Genomic DNA, 25,172 nt, shown 5'->3' with positions numbered 1-25,172 from the left:
AAGGAGATGACTTCACAGTAAGAACTGTGTCTTCAGGACAGCACGCCTCAGGGCGAGGCTGCAGGCGCAGGAGCCTTCTCCAGAACCTCCCCTGAGGGCTCGATTTTCTTTTAGAGAAAGGAGACTTCCTGTGCTCATACCTCGCCAACAGCAAAAACGGGGCTGTTTCTCTGAACGTTAGACTCTAAAGCATGACCTTACCTTACAGAGCAAGGCAGACAACAAATGCCTCTAAAATGCAGTCACACAGCTACGACATATGTGTGCAGGGGCGCCTGGAAAACTGCCTTTCTCTCCAAGAGCCCACCTGGGGCTCCACATGTGCTGTGGCGCTTGGTTTGGGAAATCCCAAGCTCTGCAAACCTTCTTCCCTTAAGGAAACCACCAGAAGGTTTTGATAGCTGGTGCATGAAAGGAAGGAAGAGGATCCCTTTTTCAGTTCAGGGCACTGAGGACAAAAGATCCTGAGAAGCCGCGGCCTGGCCATGTCCTGTTCTGCGAGAAAGCAAGCCTCGCCAGCACTTGCAGGGAGATGGCCAAGGCTGGGTGCACACCGAAAGCCATGCTGTCCACCCTGCCTTTACTGTCAATAGGAGCAATGAATTGATGCCAGACTCAGTGACACAGGATTCTCTCCAGACAAGCGTGGCTATTTAAGGGACAGGTCTGGGGGCCATCCTCGAGACCCAAGGGGGTGGCACTTAGGAGCTGGCCCTGCTGTCCTCTCTAAGACCCACCAGCTCCATGAAGCCACAGCCTCCCTCCCACCACCCCCATTCCGTCAGGAAGCGACGCTTTTGGAAAACCACTTCCTGTGTTAAAGCCACTTAATGAAAGGAGAATTTCAGCCAGGCAGATGAGCAAACTCCATGTAGAGGTCTGGGGGTAGAAATCACTTTAGACCTCCCCTCCGCTTGAACATTCATATGTACACACACACACGCACACACATGCACACATGCACACACATACACACATGAATCCAGGATATCTTGAGTGATTCTGAAATAGAAAAGTGCAATGAATGGCTTGAGTCTTTGAGGTGGGGCAGAAGGGGCCGGGGGAAAGGAAGTAGGTTCCGGTGACTGCAGGTAGATAAGCCTTGAGGATCTCAGCCCTGCCGTCTCCCACCGGCTGTCCCTCCCGAGTCTGTGTGAGAACAGTGTCGGGGTCCAGGCCCTGGCTGACCAGATGCGGACCCTAAGCGGCTGCAGGGCTCAGCTTATCTCGGCGGAGCTAGGAAGTGTGACTGAAAAGGGAAACCCTGAGACGGCGACCACAAGCCAGTCACGGGAAGGCCTGGTGTCCAGACCGAGAACAGGAGCAGAAAAGAAGAACCAGTCTCTGGAGCTATTTTGGTAGATTTTTCCAGAGCTTTGTTAACCCTATTCTAGCTACTGTCAGGGCAGGCACAGAGCTGGTGGAGTTGATTCTGTGTCTGTGGCCTGGAAGGATGGCTGACTTCTCTTCCACGGCCCTGACACACGTGGCTGGCCACAGCCTGGACCAGAGAGCCCCTTTCTCCCTGGGGAGACCCGAAGTGTCCAGCATCTGAGGCTATCCTGGCAGGCACTGGAGAAGGGTCCCACCTGAGCCCATCCACTCGGGGACTGCCCATAAAGCACCTGCACCCCAGTGAGCACCTTCCAGGCACCCCACAAGGCTGGGGCCCTTCTTCGAGGCCTGGCAGTGCCTCAGCTGTGACAATGCTCAGCCAGACGCCAGCTCTCGAACCCCACTCCCATCCCATCTGCTGGCCTCCAGCTCCCCTCCACCCTGTCTTCTTCCACAGATGGAATGTGGGAGATAATTCCTAGGAAAATGAAAGGATCAAGACACTAACTTTACTAATATCAATTTCAGAAAGAGAAAGAGGCAAAGAAAATATCCAATAAATGATACGAGAATATGTTCAAGAACTGGCTCAGGAAACGGGAAGCAGTCGGAGGAACAGCAGATGACTTGGCAGAAACTCAGAAGAATGAACCCAAGCCCCTGCACGGCTGAGGAGGGGGTGCCGATGAGAAGCGCGTCCAGACGGCAGGAGCTCGAGGGCATCGGGTAGCCCAATGGAATTGATGAGGGTGGCAGAAAGAAGCCATCAGACCTCCAGGTCCTCCACCCCCACCACCAACCCTAAGCAGTCAGGTGGCTCCCTCCCCACCTTCAACAGAAGAGTTGAGTTTTCTTTTCTGAAGAAACAGACCCAGGGAGGTTCCAGAACAGAGGCACAGAGGATGGCAAGAATGAGATGCCCAACACAATAAAGGGATTCAGGGAAATTCCAAATATAGACCCCCCAGGAAACTTCTCCTGACACAGTTAATTAGAAATATGTTTAGTTTAGGAACACATCAGGCTTGTGGCCCCCTAGGAACAGACTAGAGGGCCCTTGTCTGGAGAAAACAAAAAAGCAGGAAAAACTCAATAGGAGGATCTGAAGATAAAGTCAAAATCTCCAAAAGCCAAAAAAAAAAAAAAAAAAAAAAAAATTTTTTTAAATAGGAAGAATAAAACATGAAATTAAGGGCTCAATGCATCAGTGAAAGGTCATCATTGGAAAAGAGACCAGAGACAATGGAAGGAAAAAAAGTTACCAAAATGATGATAATAATAATAACAACATAAGACCATTTCCTGGAACTACAGACTTCCAGATTATAAGGCTCCACAAAGAATTCACACAATGAATGAACCCGCCTCTGCCTCCAAAGCCCCGGACTGAAGAGTTTTAGAATACTAGTGATGAAAAGATCCTGACCAGGTGGAGTGGCTCACACCTGGAATCCCAGCACTTTGGGAGGCTGAGGAGAGAGGATTTCTTTTTTTTAAATTAATTAATTAATTAATTAATTTTTTTTTTTGAGACGGAGTCTCACTCTGTCACCCAGGCTGGAGTGCGGTGGTGCGATCTCGGCACACTGCAAGCTCCACCTCCCAGGCTCACGCCATTCTCCTTCCTCAGCCTCCCGAGTAGCTGGGACTACAGGCGCCCACCACCACGCCCGGCTAATTTTTTGTATTTTTAGTAGAAACGGGGTTTCACCGTGTTAGCCAGGATGGTCTCGATCTCCTGACCTCGTGATCCGCCCGCCTCGGCCTCCCAAAGTGCTGGGATTACAGGCGTGAGCCACCGCACCTGGCCGGAGAGAGGATTGCTTAGGAATGAAAATTTCTTTTCATTCCTAAGCAACATGGTGAGACTGCTTAAACCCAGGAGGTCCAGGCTGCAAAGAGCCATGACCTCACTATATTCCAACCTGGGTGACAGAGTGAGACCCTGTCTCAAAAAGAAAAGAAAATTGCTGGGCGTGGTAGTTCACACCTGTAATCCCAACACTTAGGAAGGCCAGGGCATGTGGATCACCTGAGGTCAGGAGTTTGAGATCAGCCTGACCAACATGGCGAAACCCCGTCTCTATTAAAAATACAAAATTAGCTGGGTGTGGTGGAGGGCGCCTGTAATCCCAGCTACTTGGGAGGCTGAGGCAGGAGAATCACTTGAATCTGGAAGACAGAGGTTGCAGTGAGCTGAGATCATACCATTGCACTCCAGCCTGGGCAACAAGAGCAAAACTCCATCAAAAAAAGAAAGAAAGAGAGAGGGAGAGAAAGAGAGAGGGAGGGAGGGAAGGGGAAAAATAGAAAAGGAAAGAAAAGAAAATAGATCCTGTACTATCCCGGAGAGGGAAAAAAAGAAAAAAAAAAACAGAACAGTTTACATATAAATTACTGATTCTCAACAAAAGTAGAAGACTAAGAGACAATGTCTTCAAACTTCTAAGTGTGTTTCACCCCAGAATTCTACGATCTGTCAGATTTTCAGTAAAGTAGGAGAGTAGGGGAAAAAATAACATTTCCACTCAACAAGGTCTTTACATATCTACCTGCCAGACCCCCTTCTCTGGAAGCTATTGCCGGCTGTGTTTTGGGCTCTTCTCTTGTGAGTCATTCTGGAGGGAAGAAGTCATTCTCGTGTGCTGTTCCCAAAATGAGGGAATGACTCAGGAGAGAAGAGGACTTGGATCCAGGAAATGGAATGGCTTCGTCCTACAAAGAGGAAGGAAGTTCACCATGTGTCAGGCATGGGTCTAGACTCTCGGAGACAGTGGGGAAGAAGAGGCCCCCCACTCCCAGATCCCAGAAGACAAACCACACAGAAGATGGGCAAGTAAATGACATGGATACGCAAAGTTGGTGTTAAAACAACGGAGGCGAGAGTGGGATTTGTATCGACCCCTCAACTGCCTTAGTTGATGGAGAGAGAAAAATCCTCCCATGGTCTCCCTGCTGGAACAGATGTGATAAGTTTGACTGTGAAATCCAGTTAGGTTAAGTGCACAACAGAGGATTAAAAACAACTGGCCAGGTGTGGTTGGTGTCTCACGTCTGTAGTCCCAGGACTTCGAAAGGCCGAGGCGGGCGGATCATCTGAGGTCAGCAGTTTGAGACCAGCCTCGCCAACATGGTGAAACTCCTTCTCTACTAAAAATACAAAACTTAGCCAGGCGTGGTGGCACAAGTCTGTAATCCCAGCTACTCGGTAGGCTAAGGCAGAAGAATCACTTGAACACAGGAGGCAGAGTGTGCGGTGAGCAGAGATCGTGCCACTGCACTCCAGCCTGGGCGACAAGAGCAAAACTGCGTCTCAAAAACAAAAACAAAAACAAGCAAAGAAGGAAATTCAGTTAGGCAACTTCTCCCGGTGCCTATGCTGCCCCACACTTTCTGTAGTAATTTAGAGCTTACTGCCTGGTTTTACTTCCTAGGCAGTGGGACTCACTAGGGAACTCCTGGAGTCAGAAATGGGGCTCTGAATTCTTTTTTTGTTGTTGTTGAAACAGGGTCTCATTTTGTCACCCAGGCAGGAGTTCAGTGGCACAATCATACCTCACTCCAGCCTTGACCTCCCCAGGCAACTACAGGCACAACCCATCATGTCTAGCTAACTTTTTTTTTTTTTTTTTTTGGTATTTTTTTGTAGAGACAAGGTCTCACCATGTTGCTCAGGCTGGTCTCAAACTTCTGGGCTCAAGTGATCTACCCACCTCGACCTCCCAAAGTGTTAGAATTACAGGCATGAGCCACTGTGCCCAGCCTCGGGCGAGCTGCTGCTTAGCCACTCAGATCATATCCCTGCATCTTCCAATGGGAACAATGACTCACACTGGAGCCCAAACACTCCAGGCCAAACACCCCAGGTGTCACCAATGCCTCCACCCAATCTGCATTCTCAGGCAGTGACGGGAGGGTGGCATTCACTGCACCAAAGCAATTGCCGGGTGCATTCCAGGCTTAAGGACACAGACTTTCAAGAAGTCCTATGCTGGGCCGAGCGCAGTGGCTCACACCTGTAATCCTAGCTTTTTGGAAGGCCAAGACAGGAGGATCACTTGAGGTCAGAAGTTCGAGACCAGCCTGGCAAACATGGTGAAACCCTGTCTCTACTCAAAATACAAAAATTAGCCAAGCATGGTAGCACACGCTTGTAATCCCAGCTACTAGGGAGGCTGAGGCAGGAGAATCGCTTGAACCCAGGAGGAGGAGCTGCAGTGAGCCAAGATCGCACCACTGTACTCCCGCCTGGGCAACAGAGTCACATCCTGTCTCAAAAAAAGAAAAGAAGTCCTGTGCTGGATGTCAGGGGTACAGGCAGGGAAAGGGACTGCCCGTTCTGGAAGCTCTCTCTTTAGGATGTGGACAGGGCAGAGCAACCCAACACCAGACCTGCCTGACCTGAAAGGCTGGAAGCGGCACATCGAAAGTTTGACCCCTCCTTCCAACCACTCCACTGAAGTCCTGCAGGGGCTTTCCCAGTCCCGCTCACCTTGGCACCCAGGTCCCCAGGTGTGGCTGCCCTGTCAGCCTGAAGCACAGCACAGCGGCCTCCCCCTCAAACATGCCACTCATCCCTTGTGGTCTTCCCTCAGCTCTTCTCGCCAGCCCTGCCTGCCCACACACTGTCCCTGCTCCCGGGAACGCCCTCCCGATCTCAATGCCAAGTCTCAGCTAAAAAGCCACTTCCCCTGGATTCCTCCCCGTTGCCCCCGCCTTGCTCCCACGACACAAGCGCTCCCCATCTCTATACTCATCGCACTTGCACAGGCTTGCTCCGCTCGAGGCGCCCTTTCCCCGGAGCCGCTCACCTGTCTGTCCCTGGGCTGCCTCCTGTTCAGTACCAGGCACCAAGCAGGCACTTCACAAAGATTTGGGGAATTCAACTGAACGGAGGCACAGAGCAGCATGGTGGTGCAGTCAACGGGTGACTTCAGGGAGCTGGTTCAAGTCCTAGCTCTGCCATGGTGCAGGGACCTCACTTCCTTGTCTACACAGCAGGGGCGGACCGGCCCACGCACAGGCCCCTCCTACCTCTAATACTCAAAAGAATAAGGCAGGGGAATAGACATCTGTTTGCTTGCTTGACTCTGAGCTAGGATTTTATGGTGAGGCGGGTCGCAGCAGTGGCACAGTCTAGCATTTATCGATGGTGGTCCCCGGGCCCTGTCCTCGGTGCTGGGGACAAAGGACAAAGACGAGGCTCTTGTTCTGAAGGCCCTCAGCTTGAATCCTAGCATTCCAAAGCATCTCCCACAACCTGCTTCTCACCTTCCCCTGAGACCCCTCTCCACCCAGGAGGCTCTGGCCAATGTCATCCAGAGGAGACCGTGAGGAGAGAAGAAGTCAGAAAGCCAAACCCAAGGGCCACGCCCAGCAATGGCTTTCTAGGTGGGCCTGGGAAATTCAAGTCAAAGAGAATCCATCTTAGAATCCTCCCTTGCCACCTCCGGAGAGGAAGGTGGCAGAGAAAAGGCCGTGCTGTGCCATCTGGGGGGATGTGTGTCTGCGCCCTGAAAGGCCTGTGAATAAACCCATGATGTACATTTTCCAAGCAGTTGTCTGCAAACGCCTCACAGCTCCTGGCCCATGGATTCCAGCTTTTGGAGACGAAGGCTCAAAAACTGGAAACTCACAAGCCGCATCTGCCCGTGGGTATGTTTTGTTTGGCAGGCAAGGTTTTAAATTTTTTTAAAATTAGTTCCAACATTTAAAAATCACCTGGTTTCACATAAGGATCCAAATGTCCAGCTTCTTTAGAAAAACAGGCAGCACTAGGTAGAATATAAGAGATGCCTTGGGAAGAAAGGCCCCAGGGTCCCAAGGCAAGCAAAGATCTAGGAGATCGCCATCAGTAAGTTGGCGGAGACAGAACCTGAAGCAAGGGAAGCCCAGACAGCCACAGGCCCTAAACCACCAGCCGCAGCCTGTGCAGGCAGACAGAATGTCCTTAGCTGGACACCAGTCCCCAACACTCCCTCCAGCCTCACACTAGGAGCCTCCTTCATTCACATGACTTACTGGCTCCTGCAGGCATTTAGCCAGCAGCCTCTTAGAAAGATGCAGGGCCAGGCCTCATAAACCCACCCAGGGCACAGGCCTCCTTCCCCATAATCTCATCTACCCTCCCTTATACCCAACCAGCTGACACTGGGAATGAAGGCAAAGAGGATGCATCTACCCAGGAGAACAGTCAGAGACTTTCTCCACAGGATGCTCGCCAACTATGGGACGCTCAGTACGACATATTGAATAATTGACAATCCCTCTGATGCACCTTGTGCTTTTATCATTACGCATCTACGTATCGTTTTACCATGTCCAAAAATGATAACATGTCAAAATCTGGGGGAAACACCCTCATAACTTCTGAAGAAAAAAATTCTATGCAATGAGGAACTCTAAATGACATAAATTGTTATTTTTATTTTAAATATTGTCCATTTGAACAGCTCCATTTAAAAATGGGTTAACTCGCCCTTTTAAAAAGATTAATATTTGATCAACACAAGATACCTAATCTGAAGCTTAAATCTTCCCCCAAAACTAATATGAATCGGGGATCTTTAGGCAACTTCAGAATCTATTGGAAAGGCAGTTGTAACTTTGTAAGGAAAGGGAAAAAAATTATCAAGAAAGTGATTACAGAGTAGAGGAAATACCTGTGTCTTATCTTGCATTTTCTTAAAATCTTCACATGCTAGCCAAAACAAAACATTTTCTTCACTGAATTCTTTTTTTAAAAATTCCTGTGGATACAAAGAAAAAGAGTCACATAGTATTCTACTTCTAAAAAAAATAATAAAACAAATGGTATTTCCCTTCAAAGACTGATTTGGCAAAATTCAACAGAGGAGCATGGTCCAATTACCCATCGAAAACTCCACTCTGAAAAGCAAATGAGTATGTTTAATGTTAAAGCTGTAATTTCATATGCATTTGACCTTAATGGTTTTGATGTTGTAAAGAAGAGTACAAATGAAGCAGGAATTTACTCACATTTCTAAGCTGACAATAAATTACCAAAAAGTAAATTAAAGTGGAAGATATATTGGTTCCCTCCAGAGAGTGTTTAAACAAAGTACATGCCTCTAAACTCAGGCTCTTTTTTTTTTTTTTTAAAACAAAAGAAAAGAAAACACATTAAGCATGTGTAAAGACACCATGACACAAACTATTTTAAGTTGGAATTATGTGTGTTTTCTTACAGCCGATCTTGGGCAGTCCATGGCACCGCCAGCTCCTCTGCTGTGCAGAGACCTCCTGAGTTGCAAACACTGCTCACAGTGGCCTGGTGACCAGGAACTAGAAGCCTAGTACCACATGCCACTCCCTCCCTGGGAGCCCCAACAGGGACCAACTGCATGAGGACTCATCCTATTCCTGACCCGAGACTTAAAGACAGAAGTGACCAGGACTCATTCTTGAAATACACACGTGGTCTTCCATTTGGCACTGGGGGCTTCTGCTGGTCAGAAAAGTTATTTCTAGATAGCATCGACAGTTCCCCATCCATCAGCCCTGCTCTCGGAGGTCCCTTTGCCAAGTTCGCATTGCCAGTCTCTCTCAGTCTGTCAACAATGCATTCTGAGAATCCTCCAAGCACGAGAGAAAAAGCCTTCACATCAGAGAGACCCAGAGCTGGGAATTCCTCATACAGACTCCACCAGTGGGCATGGTACCTTCTCTCTCCTCCCACCCTGTACCCCTCCCACCTCACTACACAAAAACCAGAAACAGGCTGCCCATCTGTGACAGCGTTGCCAACACAGTCATGACAGATGAGAAAGTCTCACCCTCAAGCTGGGATTAACAGTACTAAACTCTTAAGCTGGCATAGAGAGTGCTAAGCTGATACACAATGCTGAACTGGCCTACTTCTCCCCTGCGTGCATCAGAACTTCCGCACACACGGCATCCATCCCGATTAACAATGAAAAAGACCAACCCTAAATCTTTTCACGCCTTCCGGGTCTTCCAGTAGATTCTCCAGGGATGCCGCCCATTTGGCTGTGCTCTTGAGGCTCTGGTGGCTGCTGCTGGAGCTACCATCGCTGTCGTGGATGTCTGCAAAGCAAAGTTCAGATTGCACATGTGGCCAAAATACACTGTCATTTTAAGAAATCTGCATGCAGTGGTCGGTATGCCATCACCATCACGGCTGACATAAACCAAGTTATGTCTCAGGCTCTGTTCTAGGTGCTTAACATGATGGACTCATTCTTGTCACACAACCCTGTAAGGCAGGCACTACTATTTCCTCCATTTTACAGATGGGATAAACTGAGGCTCAGAGGGATGAAGGGACCTGCCATTTCCCACCAAATCCTTCCCCTACTCTCGTGTCCACTGGCCAATTCAGAGGCAGCCCTCAAGTCGCCCTCAAACCCTCCTCCCAGAGAACCATGATTCAACAGCAACTGCTTCCCCATAGTGCTTTGTGCACAGACTTACAATTATGATGCTCTGTTGTGACTATTTACATGACTGACTCCCACTAGTCTGAAGGCTCCTATATGTCCTCATCTTGTACCTCTAGCACCTAGTTCATTACCTGGCATAGAGATTAAAAAACTCATTGCAGGATTGGACCCACATGATGGTGCAAAATGTCAGAGGGTTGCCAGAATGCCCAGGCATCAAGATAAATGTCATTTCAGGCAATAGCTTTGTTTGTTTGTTTGTTTGTTTGTTTGTTTGTTTGTTTTTGACAGAGTCTCACTCTGTCACCCAGTCTGGAGTGCAGTGGCACAATCTCGGCTCACTGCAACCTCTGCCTCCCAGATTCAAGCAATTCTCCTGCCTCAGCCTCTCGAATAGCTGGGATTATAGGCGATTAGCAACACGCCCAACTAATTTTTGTACTCTTAATAGAGACAGGGTTTCACCAGGTTGGCCAGGCTGGTCTCGAACTCTTGACCTCAGGTGATCCGCCCACCTCAGCATCCCAAAGTGCTGGGATTACAGGCATAAGCCACCGCGCCCGGTTCCTCAGGCAATACTTTTTAAAAAAATCAAAATTTGTGCTAAAAAAATCCAGATGAACAAAATACCCAAATTTTCCAAATTTTAAATAAAGACAGGATCAGTTATATTGATTTTTCCTTTTGCTTCAGGGTCCAATATGGCTCAGCATTACACTGTTATTTTTTCCTGACTTTATTTAAACTTCAGATATTTTGTTCATCACGGATGTTTTTGCATTCATTTTGATCTTTTAAAACACTGCATTAAATGTCATTTATAGGCTGGGTGCCCTGGCTCACACCTGTAATCCCAGCACTTTGGGAGGCCAAGGCAGGCAGATCACCAGAGGTCAGGAGTGAAACCTCATCTCTACTAAAAATACAAAAATTAGTTGGGTGTGGTGGCACGCGCCTGTAATCCCAGCTCCTTGGGAGGCTGAGGCAGGAGAAATGCTTGAACCCAGGAAGCGGAGGTTGCAGCGAGCCAAGATCACGCCACTGCACTCCAGCCTGGGCGACAGAGCAAGATCCCATCTAAAAATAATGATAATAAATACATAAATAAATATCATTTATCCTGATGCCTGAGGTTTTTGGCAGCCCTCTTACATTTTGGTACACAGAGAAAATGGATGAAAACTCTTTGCATCTGCACATCTCCCACTGCACTCTCTGACTCAAGACATGAGAAGTCTCCTGTGGGGGATGCGGAATCTCCAAATAACACACTTCAGATGCTTCTCTGCCTGCGGGAGGAGGGAACAATGAAAGCATGCTTCATTCTATGGCATGTGATCCCTTCCTGGAGTCAAGGAAGAACCATGGAATGTCACTTCAGATGGGGCCAGGTTCAAAACCCAGTTTCCTGGCCAGGCACGGTGGCTGACGCCTGTAATCCCAGCACTTTAGGGGGCTGAGACGAGTGGATCACTTGAGGTCAGGAGTTCAAGACCAGCCTGGCCAACATGGTGAAACCCCGTCTCTACTAAATATACAAAAATTAGCCGGGTGTGGTGGTGGGTGCCTATAGTCCCAGCTACTTGGGAGGCGAGGCAGGGGGATCACTTGAACCTGGGAGGCAGAGGTTGCACTGAGCCAAGGTCGTGCCACTGCACTCCAGCCTGGGTGACAAGAGGGAAACTCCGACTCAAACGAAACAAAACAAAACAAAACCAGTTTCCCCGATTCAAAACTATAGGATCTTGGGCAAAATCTTGTGTATATTTGAAAATCATCCTCCATCTCTTGGGTTATCATAAGGATTCAAAAATGGAAGCACATTAGGCACCTAGCAGCACACCTGGGACACAGTAGACGCTCAACAAATGTGAGTTCCTTTCTCCCCATCCCTAAAATAGCCATCTATCAAGCAAACTACTTCCATAACTAACACTTTTTCCCCACTGACTTTTTTTTTTAAACTAGAGACATATTTCTATAAAAAAAAAAGTTTGAATCTAGGAGAAAATAAACTTTTAATTAAGAAATCAGCAAGGCCGGGCGTGGTGGCTCACTCCTATAATTCCAGCACTTTTGGAGGCCGAGGCAGGCAGATCACAAGGTCAAGAGATCGCGACCATCATGGCCAAAATGGTGAAACCTTGTTTCTACTAAAAATACAAAAATTAGCCAGGCATGGTGGTGGATGCCTGTAATCCCAGCTACTTGGGATGCTAAGGCAGGAGAATTGCTTGAACCCGGGAGACGGAGGTTGCGGTGAGCTGAGATCGCGCCACTGCACTCCAGCCTGGTGACAGAGCAAGACTCTGTCTCAATAAATAAATAAATAAATAAATCAGCAAAGCAAATCACTTGTACATGATATTTTTTTAAAAAATAAAGTCTCCTAAATATTAATTGCTGCAAACAGCTAGGGGGCCACACAGCTAAAAATGGTTTTGGAGAAAATCTGTATCAGAGCACACTGGACTTACTTAATAGTGACAGCTCCTGTGATCTCTGATGTTCTATAGGGTCAAAATACACGTTGATTTCTTGATCCCCTGGGACTCCGAATCCAAGCACTTGGGGAAACTACCAGGATTTCAGACATTCACCAGATGATATGAGCTAAATTAGAACCAGGCTGGCTGGGCACAGTGGCTCACGCCTATAATCCAAACACCTTGGGAGGCTGAGACAGGAGGATGGCTTGATCTCAGGAGTTCAAGACCAGCCTGAGCAACATAGTGGGACCCCATCCCTATAAAATATTTAAAAACTAGGCTGGGCACGGTGGTTCACACCTATAACCCCAGCATTTCGGGAGGCCCAGGTGGGCAGATCGCTCGAGCTCAGGTGTTCAAGACCAGCCTGGGCAACATAGAGAAATCCTGTGTGTACAAAAAATACAAAACTTAGCTGGGCATAGTGGCATGCGCCTTTAGTCCCAGCTATTGGACAGACTGAGGTGGGAGGATAGCTTGAGCCCAAGAGTTCAAGGCTGCAGTGATCCATGATTGGGCCACTGTACTTCAGCCTGGATGACAGACCCTGTCTTAATCAATCAATCAATCATCAATAAAGCAGAAACTCAGAAACCCGGCAGGGACCATGCTTCAATGCTCATTGGCAATAGAGTACATAAGAGAATTATTTGGGGCAAATCCTTTCCTCTAACCATGAAGCAAACTCACTTAAACACATCACCAAATGGAGCTGATGCTTTTCTAAAGTGACCCTCCAGTTCGTGGATATTAAATTAGTTCCCTGTTCTCTTTGTAAATGCCGCAGTGGCAAGCTCCTGAACACTGAGTTTCTTTCCAACAAAGTATAAATCCAATTAAAAGATCATTATTACAAGAAATTTCTGCAGCAGGGTTCATTCTGCCAAGCATTCCACTAATTTACTCTTCTGCTCTTTGCCCAGAGAATACAGTTTGACAATTTACTCCATTTCCCCAGCAGATCTTCTCTTAAGTAAATAAATCTAGAGACACAAGTTCACTGTTCCAGGAACAATCTAGGCAGCTGCAAATTTCTCTTGCCATGGCAGAACCACTTTGGCCATAAGTTTTCAACCTTGGTCTGAAAGGATTCCAAAACTCTGGACACTCTTTTCCATAATAAACCAGACCATGTTTGAGTTTTCACTGTCACACCGTCTTGCAAATAAATACACACAGTAGATTACCATTTAGCCAACAGAGTGTCTGAGAGTTAAGAGAGTTGACCTCACTGTTAGACAATCGCCAACCCCCACCCTTTATTTCATACTCTAATCATTTTTGCATATTAGGTTTGTGTGTCTGTTTTCATTTGAACAAAAAGTTTTACAACTCAAAGCACACTAATGTGGTCCAACCCCACCTCCCCCACCACCTCATTCTATAGACTGGGAAGCAAAAATCCAGAAGATAAAATGGCCTAGCCAAGGTGATGCAGCTAATGAATCACGGGATGGACCCAATACGGGGACCTATGTGGGACATCAGCTGTCCTCACCAGGGCCATGTCTGCAGAATCCCAGGGGTCCTGGGAACACAGTTAGAAAACCGATGGGCCCTTCCATTCCACTGTCTCCTGGGCTAACATCTCCCTTATATCACATGTCATGAAATACATTTACAATGGACACTATTACAGAAGAGTATGGAATTTTCAGGGGCGGGTCAGAAAGTACACCGAGATGGAGTTGCTCTTTATAGCCATGGGTATTGGTTTTCTGGCTTTGGTGCTCTAGATAAAGAGTAATTCCTTCTTGCTTTTGCCCACTTTCTGTCCCCATAAGTGGCATAGAAGATCCTTCTATCTGAGATACCCACTCTCTATCTGTCATAAGTTTTTATTTTCTCCAGAAATGTTGGTTTGAATTTTTCTAAGACTTCCTGATTGTCTTTTGAGTTGAAGGCTTTTGGCTATTGCACCCCACCCTTCTAAAATCCATCTTGACTGATATCAGTATAGACAGATCTTGATGAGACAGCATTTGCAAACTCCACTCACCGAGTGGCATCTCTCTTCCAAGTCGCTATCCCCAGCCTCCAATATGACTGAGCAGACAGGGATAGCCCTTAGGCCGAGGGCACTTCTGCAACTCAGGGTCCCCTGCCCAGGGGACACACTAAGTAATAAATTCCTAAGCCATCTCAGCTCACTTTAAATGTTACAACCTGCCCGCCCCCGCCCACCGGCGGGGTGGCTCATGCCTGTAATACCAGCACTTTGGGAGGCCAAGGCAGGCTGATTGCTGGAGCTCAGGAGTTCAAGACCAGCCTGGGCAATATGGCAAACTCCCGTCTCCACAAAAAATACAAAAATTAGGCCAGGCATGGCGACTCACACCAGCACTTTGGGAGGATGAGGTGGGCAGATCACGAAGTCAGGAGTTCGAGACCAGCCTGGCCAACATGGTGAAACCCTATCTCTACCAAAGATACAAAAAATTAGCCTGGTGTGGTGGTGCACACCTGTAATCCCAGCTACTCAGGAGGCTGAGGCAGGAGAATTGCTTGAACCCAGGAGGTGGAAATTGCAGTGAGCCGAGATGGCGCCATTGCACTGCAGCCTGGGTGACAGGGCAAGACTACGTCTCAAACAAAACAAAACAAAAACAAACAAACAAAAAACCACAAAAATTAGGTGGGCATTGTGGTGTGGGCCTGTAGTCCTAGCTATTCAGGAGGCTGAGGTGGAAGGATCGCTCGAGCCCAGGAAGCAGAAACTACAGTGAGCTGATACTGCATCACTGCACTCCAGCCTGGGTGGCAGAGCCAGACGCTGTCTCAATAAAACAAAAAAACAAACAAAATCATAAAAAAAGAAAAGAGGCCCAGCGCAGTGGCTCATGCCTATAATCCCAGCACTTTGGGAGGCTGAGGCTGACAGATCACAAGGTCAGGAGTTCAAGACCTGCCTGGCCAACATGGAACACAAAAATTAGTTGGGCGTGGTGGCACGCACTGGTAATCCTAGCTACTCAGGAGGCTGAGGCAGGAGAATTGCTTGAACCCGGGAGGCGGAGGTTGCAGTGAGCTGAGATTGCACCACTGAACTCCAGCCTGGGTGACAGAGAGACTCCGTCTCAGGGAAAAAAAAAAAGAAAAAAAGAAAAAAATGTTACAACCAAGGGGGAAGGGGAAGCAGGTTAAAGTAAGTAAATACATACATACATGCATACATACATACATACATAAATGTTACAACCAGTCTAGTAATATTAGAAGAAATAAATATTCTTTCTCAATAGCAAAACAGGTTTACTTCTGAACTTAAGAATAAAGCAACACCAAGATTTCCCAGGGGCCCAACTACTGGTACCTGGATCCAAAAAGTTCCAATATTCTTCTATCCCTTTTCATTGATAAAAGCTTCCGATTCAGACAGATTACACAAGAAAGCAGGACTGATATGAATAGGTGGAAAAAATGTCAAGCATGTTCTCCAGCAGTTTTACGATCTCTCCAGCTAGGGAAGACCTGCCTGTGATATTTGTTTGTTTCAATTTTATCATGCTGTTTGATTTTTGTTGTCATTGTTTACTTCAGCTGTAAAACATTTTTGCAATAAAAGTTTTGAATAAAACTTTTGAATAAAAGTTTTTGGTGTTTTGTTTTCTCAGCTTCTAGGCTCTTTAAATCATTTTAGATCTTCAAATTTTTTGCATGCAAAATGCGTATTTTTCAGCAAATTTATTTTCAGACTAATCTGTCATTAGCTAATAATAATGGTTAATACTTCAAATGGGCCAGGCATGGTGGCTCACACCTGTAATCCCAGCACTTTGGGAGGCTGAGGTGGGTGGATCACTTGAGGCCAGGCATTCAAGACCAGCCTGGGCAATATGGCAAAATCATGTCTCTACAAAAAATACAAAAATTAGCCAGGTGTGGTGGTGCACTCCTGTAATCCCCAGCTACACGAGAGGCTAAGACAGGAGAATCACCTGAACCTGGAAGGCAGAGGTTGCAGTGAGCTGAGATTACACCACTGCACTCCAACCTGGGCAACAGAAAAAGAATCTATCTTTAAAAAAAAAAAAAAAAAAAGGCTAGGCGCTGCAGCTCATGCCTGTAATCCCAGCACTTTGGGAGGCTGAGGCAGGCGGATCATGAGGTCAGGAGTTCAAGACCAGCCTGGCCAACACGGTGAAACCCCGTCTCTCCCAAAAATATAAAATTAGCCGGGTGTGGTGGTGGGGGCCTATAGTCCCAGCTACTTGGGAGGCTAAGGCAGAAGAATCGCTTGAAACCAGGAGGCAGAGGTTGCAGTGAGCCGAGATTGTGCTACTACACTCCAGCCTAGATGACAGAGCGAGACTGTCTCAAAAAAAAAAAAAAAAAGGTTGGCACAGTGGCTTATGCCTGTAATCCCAGCACTTTGAGAGGCCGGGCGGATCACGAGGTCAAGAGATCGAGACCATCCTGGCCAACATGATGAAACCCCATCTATACTAAAAATACAAAAAATTAGCCAGGTGTGGTGGTGCACGCCTGTAATTCCAGCTACTCGGGAGGCTGAAGCAGGAGGATTGCATGAACACGGGAGGCGGAGGTTGCAGTGAGCTGAGATCGTGCCACTGCACTCCAGCCTGGTGACAGAGCAAGACTCTGTCTCAAAAAAATAAAAAGAAAAAAGAAAAACTTGCAAATGATGTACAACGTGCTGGGTACTGTTCCAGGCTTTTACCTGAATTAAATACTTCAGTTCTCACAATAACCTACTGATGTGGTTATTTCCACTTTGCAGATGAAGAAACTGAGGCACAGTAACTCACAAGGGTCCCAGCTAGAAAATGGGAAATCATGGCCCACACCCAGGTACTCCTGCTCCAGAGTACATGCTCTTTACCAAAGGCTCTACTGCCATTTTTAGTTTTTATATCTGCTGATCTTTGTACTCAAAGAGACCAGAACACAACAGCCTTTAAGAGACCAAGAACAATCACACTTTGGGGAAAAAACAGAAAACTGGGTAAGAGTCCAATCCATGCAGGAAAAAAAAAGTCACATAAGACCAGGTGGAATCATCTAGCACACAAACACAATGTATATCCGTTTTCCATTTATGCTTATGCTGTCCTATGTGGCTTCTGGCGTCAGTAAAAGCCATTATTTCAAGGATGGGTGAAGCATCACAGTGCAGATGGCTGGGGCTGGTTGCTTGGAGCTTATTTTATGATGCATTATTTATAGATGCTATGATGTCATATCTAACAGAGACCTTCTCCAGACATTAATTCCTTAGAAATCCATACTCAAAAGGCATCTGTAACACTCATCAGAGATGAATGCTCACAGCATGGATTTCTGCTGTTAATCTGCAGGAAGGTCTGTGTAATTATCCTGCATAGACAATTTCTCCAAGTCAAATAATATTTTAGTAATATCTCACTATCCAGTTTCCTCAACAGCAGAGTCAACTTACATCCTCAGAAGGTTTGTCCTAAGTACTCCCTCAAACTCACAGGCTATTAAACATTCAAGTCCAGGAAAGGCAGAGATATTAACCCTAAATTCCAAAGTGGTTTGGTACAACTCACATGCACAGGCGTGCACCTTTAAAATACTCTATTTTGTAATGAAGTTTCAAAGAAAGTACACACCCCACAAAACTTATTTAAAACCTCTTGTCACCTATGCCACATCAAGTATATTACATTTTTTACAACGTCCTCCCAATTTGGAATCAGAGAGTCATTTTGTTACAACTGGTGATCTGTGTAAGGCTCCCGAGAAACTGGGTCATGGAAACATCGTATCTAAATATTACTTAAGTGTTTATCGGCTCCAGTATCTAGCTGCTGAGAATAACTACCCCGCCTGCATGCAATTCCCCTGCTGGGAAGATTTGATTGAACCGCAGTTAGCAGGAAATAACATCAAAAGTGAAAAAAGTTTTTCAATAATCATAGTAATAGCCAGCATCCAAGTCAGGAGAAGGAAAGCAGGTGACGGAGGGTTGGCTCCACTCAGAAAGGGCATCGTGGCGTTTGCACACGAGGGCACAGGCCTCACAGAAAGCCAAGTGTTCCTTTTGGCCCTTCCAAAGTCACCTGTGCACCTCTGTGTCCTCACAGCACATTCTTCCCAGCCCCTGCCCCACCCAGGGCCAAGGCGACTGCCGACATGGAAAGGGGTGGGGGCCATTCCTTACGTTCCATGCTCTGGGGTCCACCTGAGAAGTTCCACGAAGACCAACAATCCACTGCCTTCCCAGAGACGCCTTGTGTGAGAAAGGCAGAGACTGGAGGGCTCCCCAGCACCCTTGGGTCCGAAGAAAAAACAAGCCTCAACATCCTCTTTTAAGTGGACTAAACAACAGATGGCCACTGGTTTCCAGTTTCTACCAGAGGGAAGGAAATAAGAACGCCGAACTGTTATTTGTAGCCTCCCTAGACTCTCCACTTTCTAGGCAAAGGCCAGAAAAAAGAAAACGGCCCAGCAGCCCTAGCCTGAAAACAAGACCCTGTCATCGATTTTCTCCACTTCCAGAAGCCCCTGTGTGTCCTCTGGGGCCTCACATTTCTGCGTAAAGCTGCCCTCACTCTCCTACTCTGCTCAATCTGTCCTGCCCTCCCTGGAGGCAAAGTAAATGACTTTTTCCTCCAAGGTCAGTCAGGTGGATGGTGCATTTCTTGAAAGCAAGGGCTGCGTCTTCCGCAGGGTCAGCATGATGTCTGGTACTCAAGTATATATTTTATAGTGATAAATATTTGCTAAGGAATGAGCAAAGTCAGGCACCAGGCTAAGGGTAGAGGGCACAGAAAGGAGGATGGATAGCTATTAAAAATAGTTGAGGCCGGGCGTGGTGGTTCACGCCTGTAAACTCAGCACTTTGGGAGGCCGAGGGGGGCAGATCACCTGAGGTCAGGAGTTTGAGACCAGCCTGACCAGTGTGGAGAAACCTAAAAATACAAAATTAGCCGGCGTGGTGGTGCATGCCTGTAATCCCAGTTATTCAGGAGGCTCAGGCAGGAGAATGGCTTGAACCCAGGAGGTAGAAGTTACAGTGAGCTGAGATCATGCCATTGCACTCCAGCCTGGGCAAGGAGAGTGAAACTCCGTCTCAAAAAAAAAAAAAAAAAAAAAGTTGACATTTACTGAGCACTTACAAGTCTCATCGAAACTTTACAACAATCCTTGGAAGTTGGTTTCCTCATGGGCCCCATTTTATACATCAGGAAACTGAGACACAGAGAGATAAAAAATTTGCTACAAAGAAGCAAGCAAGGAAGTGGATGAGCTGGGATTCAACCCCAGGTTGTCTGGCGGGAGAGAAAAACACAGAGAAAGATGCCAGAAATGAAAGGTGGGCCCATTTTCTCATGGAACTTAAAATGAATTGAGGAGAGGAGGCCAGACGTTCCCAGGTGGTCACCTGCCCACAGTGCCACAGGCTGGTCGGAAGTCTTCTTCACTAGTCCACGCATAAACGAGAAGGAAGACAAGGAAATATTTACCAAGTGTGCTGTGCTGGTAGAGTAAGGACAGTCTTGGGTTGCTTGTTTTGTTTTTGCTTTGAAAAAGATCACAGTTCAGGACATGCAAAAGGGAGTGTGGTGTAATAGTCTTCCTCACACCTCTGTCCCTCAGATGCCCAGTGTCTCTCCCCAGGAGCGACAACCTCTAGAAGATTCTAGAGGATCTAGAATCCTCTAGATTCTAGAGGATCAGGACAGCTCTTTACCTGAGATTATATCTTTCCTACGATTGGGGGTGTTAAAATGTCCTTTTCTATGTGAAATGATAAAGGTGTTTGATGATTGCTTTGTTTGTTTCTAACGTCCTGACTAGAGAGAAGAAGGATGGGAGGAAAGAAGGGAGGGAGGGAGGAAAGGACAGAGGCAGGGAAGGAAAGGAGAGAGGGATGGAGGAAGGGAGGAAAGTTGTCAGCTCCACATTCATTCTCTAAATATATTTTAGCAAAGTCGCTAAATGGTTGTTGTGTTTAGGTGGCCGTGGACTTGGGTCCAAGACTTGAGTTCTCTGCCCCTTCTGCAATGGGTGGCTCCGGACAAGTCCCTGCCCCTTAGTGGCCTCTGCAGCCCTCCAGGGAGAAATGAAATGGTTCCCTCCTGCTCAGACAAGCTGCTCTGTCAAGTGCCAAGGGTGGGAGGCAGCGAGGCCTAGAAGGGTGGGTCTGCTGGAGCAGGGAGACCCAGGCTTTGGGACAGGACAAAGGACACCTGGGGGAGCAAAGGCACAGAGCAGGTATTGTCCAGTCCCTCCAGGGGTAGACTAGGGAGCAAGAAAAATGGGGCTGGGAAGGACTCGGTCAGATAAGTGGCCCCCCACTGGGCAGTGGGGCAGCGAGGTGGACCTGAGGGTGCTTAGCTGGGCTCTAAACAGATGGGAACTTGCTTGGAAGGGAAATTTTGTCCCCACAAGTCTGCAAGGGACTGTCTCACTCCAGCGGATGCCGCCTGACAGCTCTTATCAAGGGGCCACTGCTTCTGCCTGCCAGGGCCGCCTCCGCTCCTGCTGCCACCCCCGGGCTGCTGCAGCAAAGAGCTATCTGGGGGAAGCAGAAGAAACTTGGGGGCATAAATTTAGTGCAGTTTAAGCAGCAGGTTCCCAGAGCCCAGCGTCCGGGGACTCACTCAACCCAGGGAGGGAAGTGACTCACTTCACCCAGGAAGCCCTAGGAAATGGCCATGCCAGGCAGCTACATTTTCTAACCATGAAGAAAGGCGGCATCACATCAAATACAAATCAGCCAACGCAGATAAAACACAGTGAGCACCTCACACCCACCAGGCTATGGGCTGCACTAGGTGGTGACCAGAGCAGGTCCCAGAGGCTCAGCTGGCTCATGGGCTTGACCATACCTGTAGAAAACAACACCCCTCAGCCGGCACCTCTTTCCCCGCAGGCCTGGGCCAGTGATGTTCTGCAGAGAAAGTTGCCCCAGCTGCCAAGGCTACCCTGCAGCCGGGTTGTTAAAACAAAGACATTAAACTGCTATGCAAACTGTCATCTTTAAATAAAACAAGCCCAGCCATAAACTTAAAACTGTTCCCAAGGGTTTAATGGGATCCTGCATGACAGGCCCGAGGGGAAGGCCGATGCCTGCCTGGCAGGGTGGGAATTCCCCTGAGAGGTCACTCCTGGGTGCAGCTGCAGGGGTAGGGAGTCGGGTGGCTTCAGCTTGGCATCTCTGATGGGCATCTTTCAGTTACCAACAATGCAAGGTTGATAACTGGGCAGGGTGAGTGGACAGAATCCTGTTGGGGGACCCTCACATTTCACTGGCCTGAGAATTCCCTGGGGTGCTTGTCAAAGATGCACCCTACCCTCCCCCCTCCCTACCGTCCCCAAGATTGAACCAGTGGGTCTGGGCGAGGCCCGAGAAGCTGGACTTTATTCAGGCCCTCCTGAACCCACAGGACGGGTGGAACACACTTTGAGAAACCTCAGGAAGAAGAATAAGGAAATCCTACTCTGAACCTTGGAAGGTGGGGTTAGGAACTCCAAATCCTCCGCGGAAAGACAGTGTCTCCAGTGAGATTCTGCTGAAAGGTAGGAAGAGTGTAAAATAGAAAGTGCTGGGGGAGGCAGGACCACAACCAAGTCCAAATCAGGGGTCCTGCAGGAGCAGCTCCGACTTTTGTAGAGCCTGAAGTTTATACAATTTGAGGATCCTCCTTAAGAAAAATAATTCAAAATTACAAAAAAAAAAAAAATCAGTACATGGTCCCAAAAATCACTTGGCTGTCTTCTCAGTACCTCCGCCCCCAGGCCCAAACGACCCCTTTCTCACTAGGCTTCTTCTTTGCCCATTGCTTGGTGGTGATGACCAGTCAGGTAAGAACTTCTGTTATTTTCCATGATGGGGAAAGACCCTAGACCTACAATTCCAAAGAAAATCAGGCTATTGGAGTTGAGGCATCCAGTACCAATCCACGATGTTTAGTGGCTGATCTTTCTTCCTTCCTTCCTTCCTTCCTTCCTTCCTTCCTTCCTTCCTTCCTTTTCTTTGAGTCTCACTCTGTCACCCAGGGTGAAGTGCAGTGGCACAATCTAAGCTGACCGCGGCCTTAACCTCCCAGGCTCAAGTCATCCTCTCATCTCAGCCGTCTAAGGAGCTGGGACTATAGGCACGCACCACCATGCCTGGCTAATTTTTTTATTTTTTATTTTTGTAGAGACGGGGTTTTGCCACGTTTCCCAGGCTTATCTGGAACTCCTGAGCTCAAGCAATTCTCCTGCCTCAGCCTCCCAAAGTACTAGGATCATAGGTGTGAGCCACTGCGCTCGGCCTGAGACTGCCTTTTTATCAATGATGTAACCACATTTCATGAGGCTTAAAATTTGTTGCCCTGAAACAATTTATTCCCTAAAACTGCATTCAGCCTTTTTGGAGTGCAACATGGCTACATGCAAAATCACCCCAAATCCATGTATCTCCCAGGATACAATGGTTGTATTTGTCAGTCTTCAACCCAAAAGTAATCTAAAGTAATAAGTAACGTGTACAGGGCTATTCATAGCAGCTCTATTTATAACAGGCAAAAGGGAGAAAAACTAACAATTATTACACATTTATTGAGTGCCACACATTGTACTAGGGGCTTCATATGGTTTTGAGTATTTAACCCCATGATCCCATGAAACCTACTTTGCAGATGGAGAAAGTGATTCAGAGGTGTGCTGGAAATCAGCTCTCCTGAGTCAAAACGAAGCCTTCATTTTTAGCTTGGTTGATTTTCATGATGTAAATATCCCATCATAACTACTTTCAAGCTCCCTAAGGTTTAGCAACCAGTTCCCAAACTTTTTGAATATTTAGTAACTGGCTCTTGCAAGCCAGTTTGAGCCAGTTCCAGCACATCATTGAAACGGAGGCACAGAAAGATTAGGTAATTTGCCCAGTGTTGCTGAATGACCGAGTCAAGGTTAGAACCAAGAGTTTAATTCGAGTCCAGGCTCTGAGCAGCGCTCCACAGGCCTGTGCCAACCACAGAGAATAGTTAACATTAACACCCATAAGGGAATTCTTTGACTCACATGCAACACAAAAAGGTTTACATGACCGCTAACGCTAATGGAGCACTTAGTACGTGCCGGGCAACAATGTAAGATCATTACAACAACCCTACGAAATCCTACATATTAAATACAATAATTTGCAAAACTTGGATGGGAGACAGGTTCCAATTAAGTGCTTAAAAAGGCGAGTAGCTACTGTTATTCCCATTTTGCAGACCCTTATTCTGCAGAGAGGTCCCACGGCTGGTGAATATGGCGAAGGTGAGATTCGGATCTAGCCAGTCTGGTCCCAGTCTCTAAACCACAATGTCCCTCACAAAGTATCAGGTAGCAGAAAGGAAATGCACCAACGTGTTCCGACTCTGAGCGCCAAGCAGAAGTGAATCTCGGCGTGGGAAGCCCGGCAAAGCCTCTGAACTCCAGAGTCAGGCGAACCTGGGTTTGAAAGCCTCCCCATCACCTGCTGGGTGTGACTGGGGCAAGTCACCTAACGGCGCCTGGCTTCCGTTCCCTTCTCGCGCACCAGGTTGTCCTAGGGGTGAAGGGAGAGTTCACCCAACGCAGTGGACAAAGCCCTTGGCGCACCCGAAGGCCTGTACAGGTCGTAGATATTGTGATGAGCCAAAGGGTAGAAGGACCAGAATCAAGGGCATGGCTCCACCTTCACCGTGGGGTCTTTGTCCTATCAAGTTGCCCCAGATGGTGGCTCAGGCTGGCCCAGAGTGACAGCCAAGGCGAATCCTTCGTAACGTCAGAACTTCGCTGGCACGCACCGCAGAGGTGCCCTTCTCCATCCTGGGGTTCCGCCACTCTCGCGACCGCACCTTTTGGCTACTTGCGGCAGAAGCGAAGGCCCCCGGCGCCCCAGGCCCAGGCGCCCAGTCGGATGCCTGGGTCCAGCCGTGCTCCCCCGGGCGCTCGGCACCCTTCCACCCACGCCCGCAGCGGAGGCGGAGAGGGCCACTGAGGGAGAAGCCCGCGCGCCGTTCTGCTTTCGGAATCTGGAGCCCCATGTCACCTCCAAAGTTTGGGGAATTTGGGCGCTCCTTTTTCTCCCAGACCATCACTAAAAAGAAAACTGCGGCTGTTCCTCTTTCAGCCAAACTTCCTCCTCGGGGCGCCCGGAGGAGCTCTGCTCTCCCGTCGCAGCTGGGATAGCGAAGGTGCGGGACCCAGCGTGGAGAAGTGGTGCGGTCGGCCCGGGCTCTAGTCTAGGAGATACCGCCGAGCCGCGCCCGAGCACAGGAGGGAGGGCAGGAGGCCGGGTGGGCGAAGCGGCGCCCCGACCCCCAGCCCGCGGGCCCCTGGAGCCGCTTACCTGACGGTGGCCGCTTCCTGCTCAGCCGGCTCACGGCGCGGTTGAACATCGCCGCGGGCGCCCGGGGAGGAAGCAAGAGCAACCCGGCTGCGCGGCGGCTGAGCCGGAGGAAGGCGAGGAGGAGGAGGAGGGCGAGGAGGAGGAGGAGGGCAAGGAGGAGGAGCGGGCTCAGCACCGCCCCGGAGCGCTAGGTCCCCGCCCGCCGCCCTCCTCCTAGCCAGGCGCCGCGTGGCGCGCTCCGTGCGCCCTGCCCGCCCCCGCCGGTGGGGGCTAGCGGTTCCGCTCCGGGGTGCCCGGGCGGGGCAGGGCAGCCCCGGGTGACCCCGATCGCCGGGAGTCTGTCCTGCGCCTGGGATGGGGTGCGCCGGCCCAGAGGGAGCCCGCGTCGCCGGGAACTTAGTAGCCCAGCAGAGGCGGTTAGCGCGTCCCGGGATCCCTGGCCCTCGCCCGAGATGCCGTTCCGGCCGACCCCGCCCAGCTTCAAGCTCCCGCGCCCATCGCGGTCTCCCGCCTTCTCCCTGCAGCCCCGGAGAAACGGGGCTCTCAGCGAGCCTTCGCGGGTGGCAGGCGGGGTCCCCTCCTGGGTCACAGGCCGGGAAGCCGAGGCCTCGCTGTTCTGCAGAG

General features: G+C 48.7%; 1 protein-coding gene across 2 annotated transcripts in view; it reads right to left on the bottom strand.

The window, feature by feature from the left end:
• LOC105467800 (regulator of G protein signaling 10) overlaps nt 1-24,681 on the bottom strand; it is a 41,563-nt gene extending 16,882 nt beyond the window's left edge. Inside the window, exons 1-3 of one of the 2 annotated variants that reach the window (XM_011717531.3) lie at nt 24,549-24,681; nt 9,284-9,402; nt 7,998-8,084 (exon numbers count right to left, since the gene is read on the bottom strand). In XM_011717531.3, coding sequence (XP_011715833.1) covers nt 7,998-8,084; nt 9,284-9,402; nt 24,549-24,597 — 255 coding nt within the window. In that variant the 5' untranslated portion in view covers nt 24,598-24,681. Of the gene's footprint in view, nt 1-7,997; nt 8,085-9,283; nt 9,403-18,395; nt 18,536-24,548 lie in introns of those variants that run through there. The other variant, XM_011717528.3, reaches the window with a different exon arrangement.
• Between the last annotated feature and the right edge of the window lie 491 nt (nt 24,682-25,172).

This window comes from Macaca nemestrina, chromosome 9 (genome assembly GCF_043159975.1).
Source record: "Macaca nemestrina isolate mMacNem1 chromosome 9, mMacNem.hap1, whole genome shotgun sequence".
In the NCBI taxonomy this organism is placed as follows: domain Eukaryota; kingdom Metazoa; phylum Chordata; class Mammalia; order Primates; family Cercopithecidae; genus Macaca; species Macaca nemestrina.
Note: the sequence above shows the minus strand (reverse complement) of the source record. Positions and strands in the feature narration are given on the sequence as shown.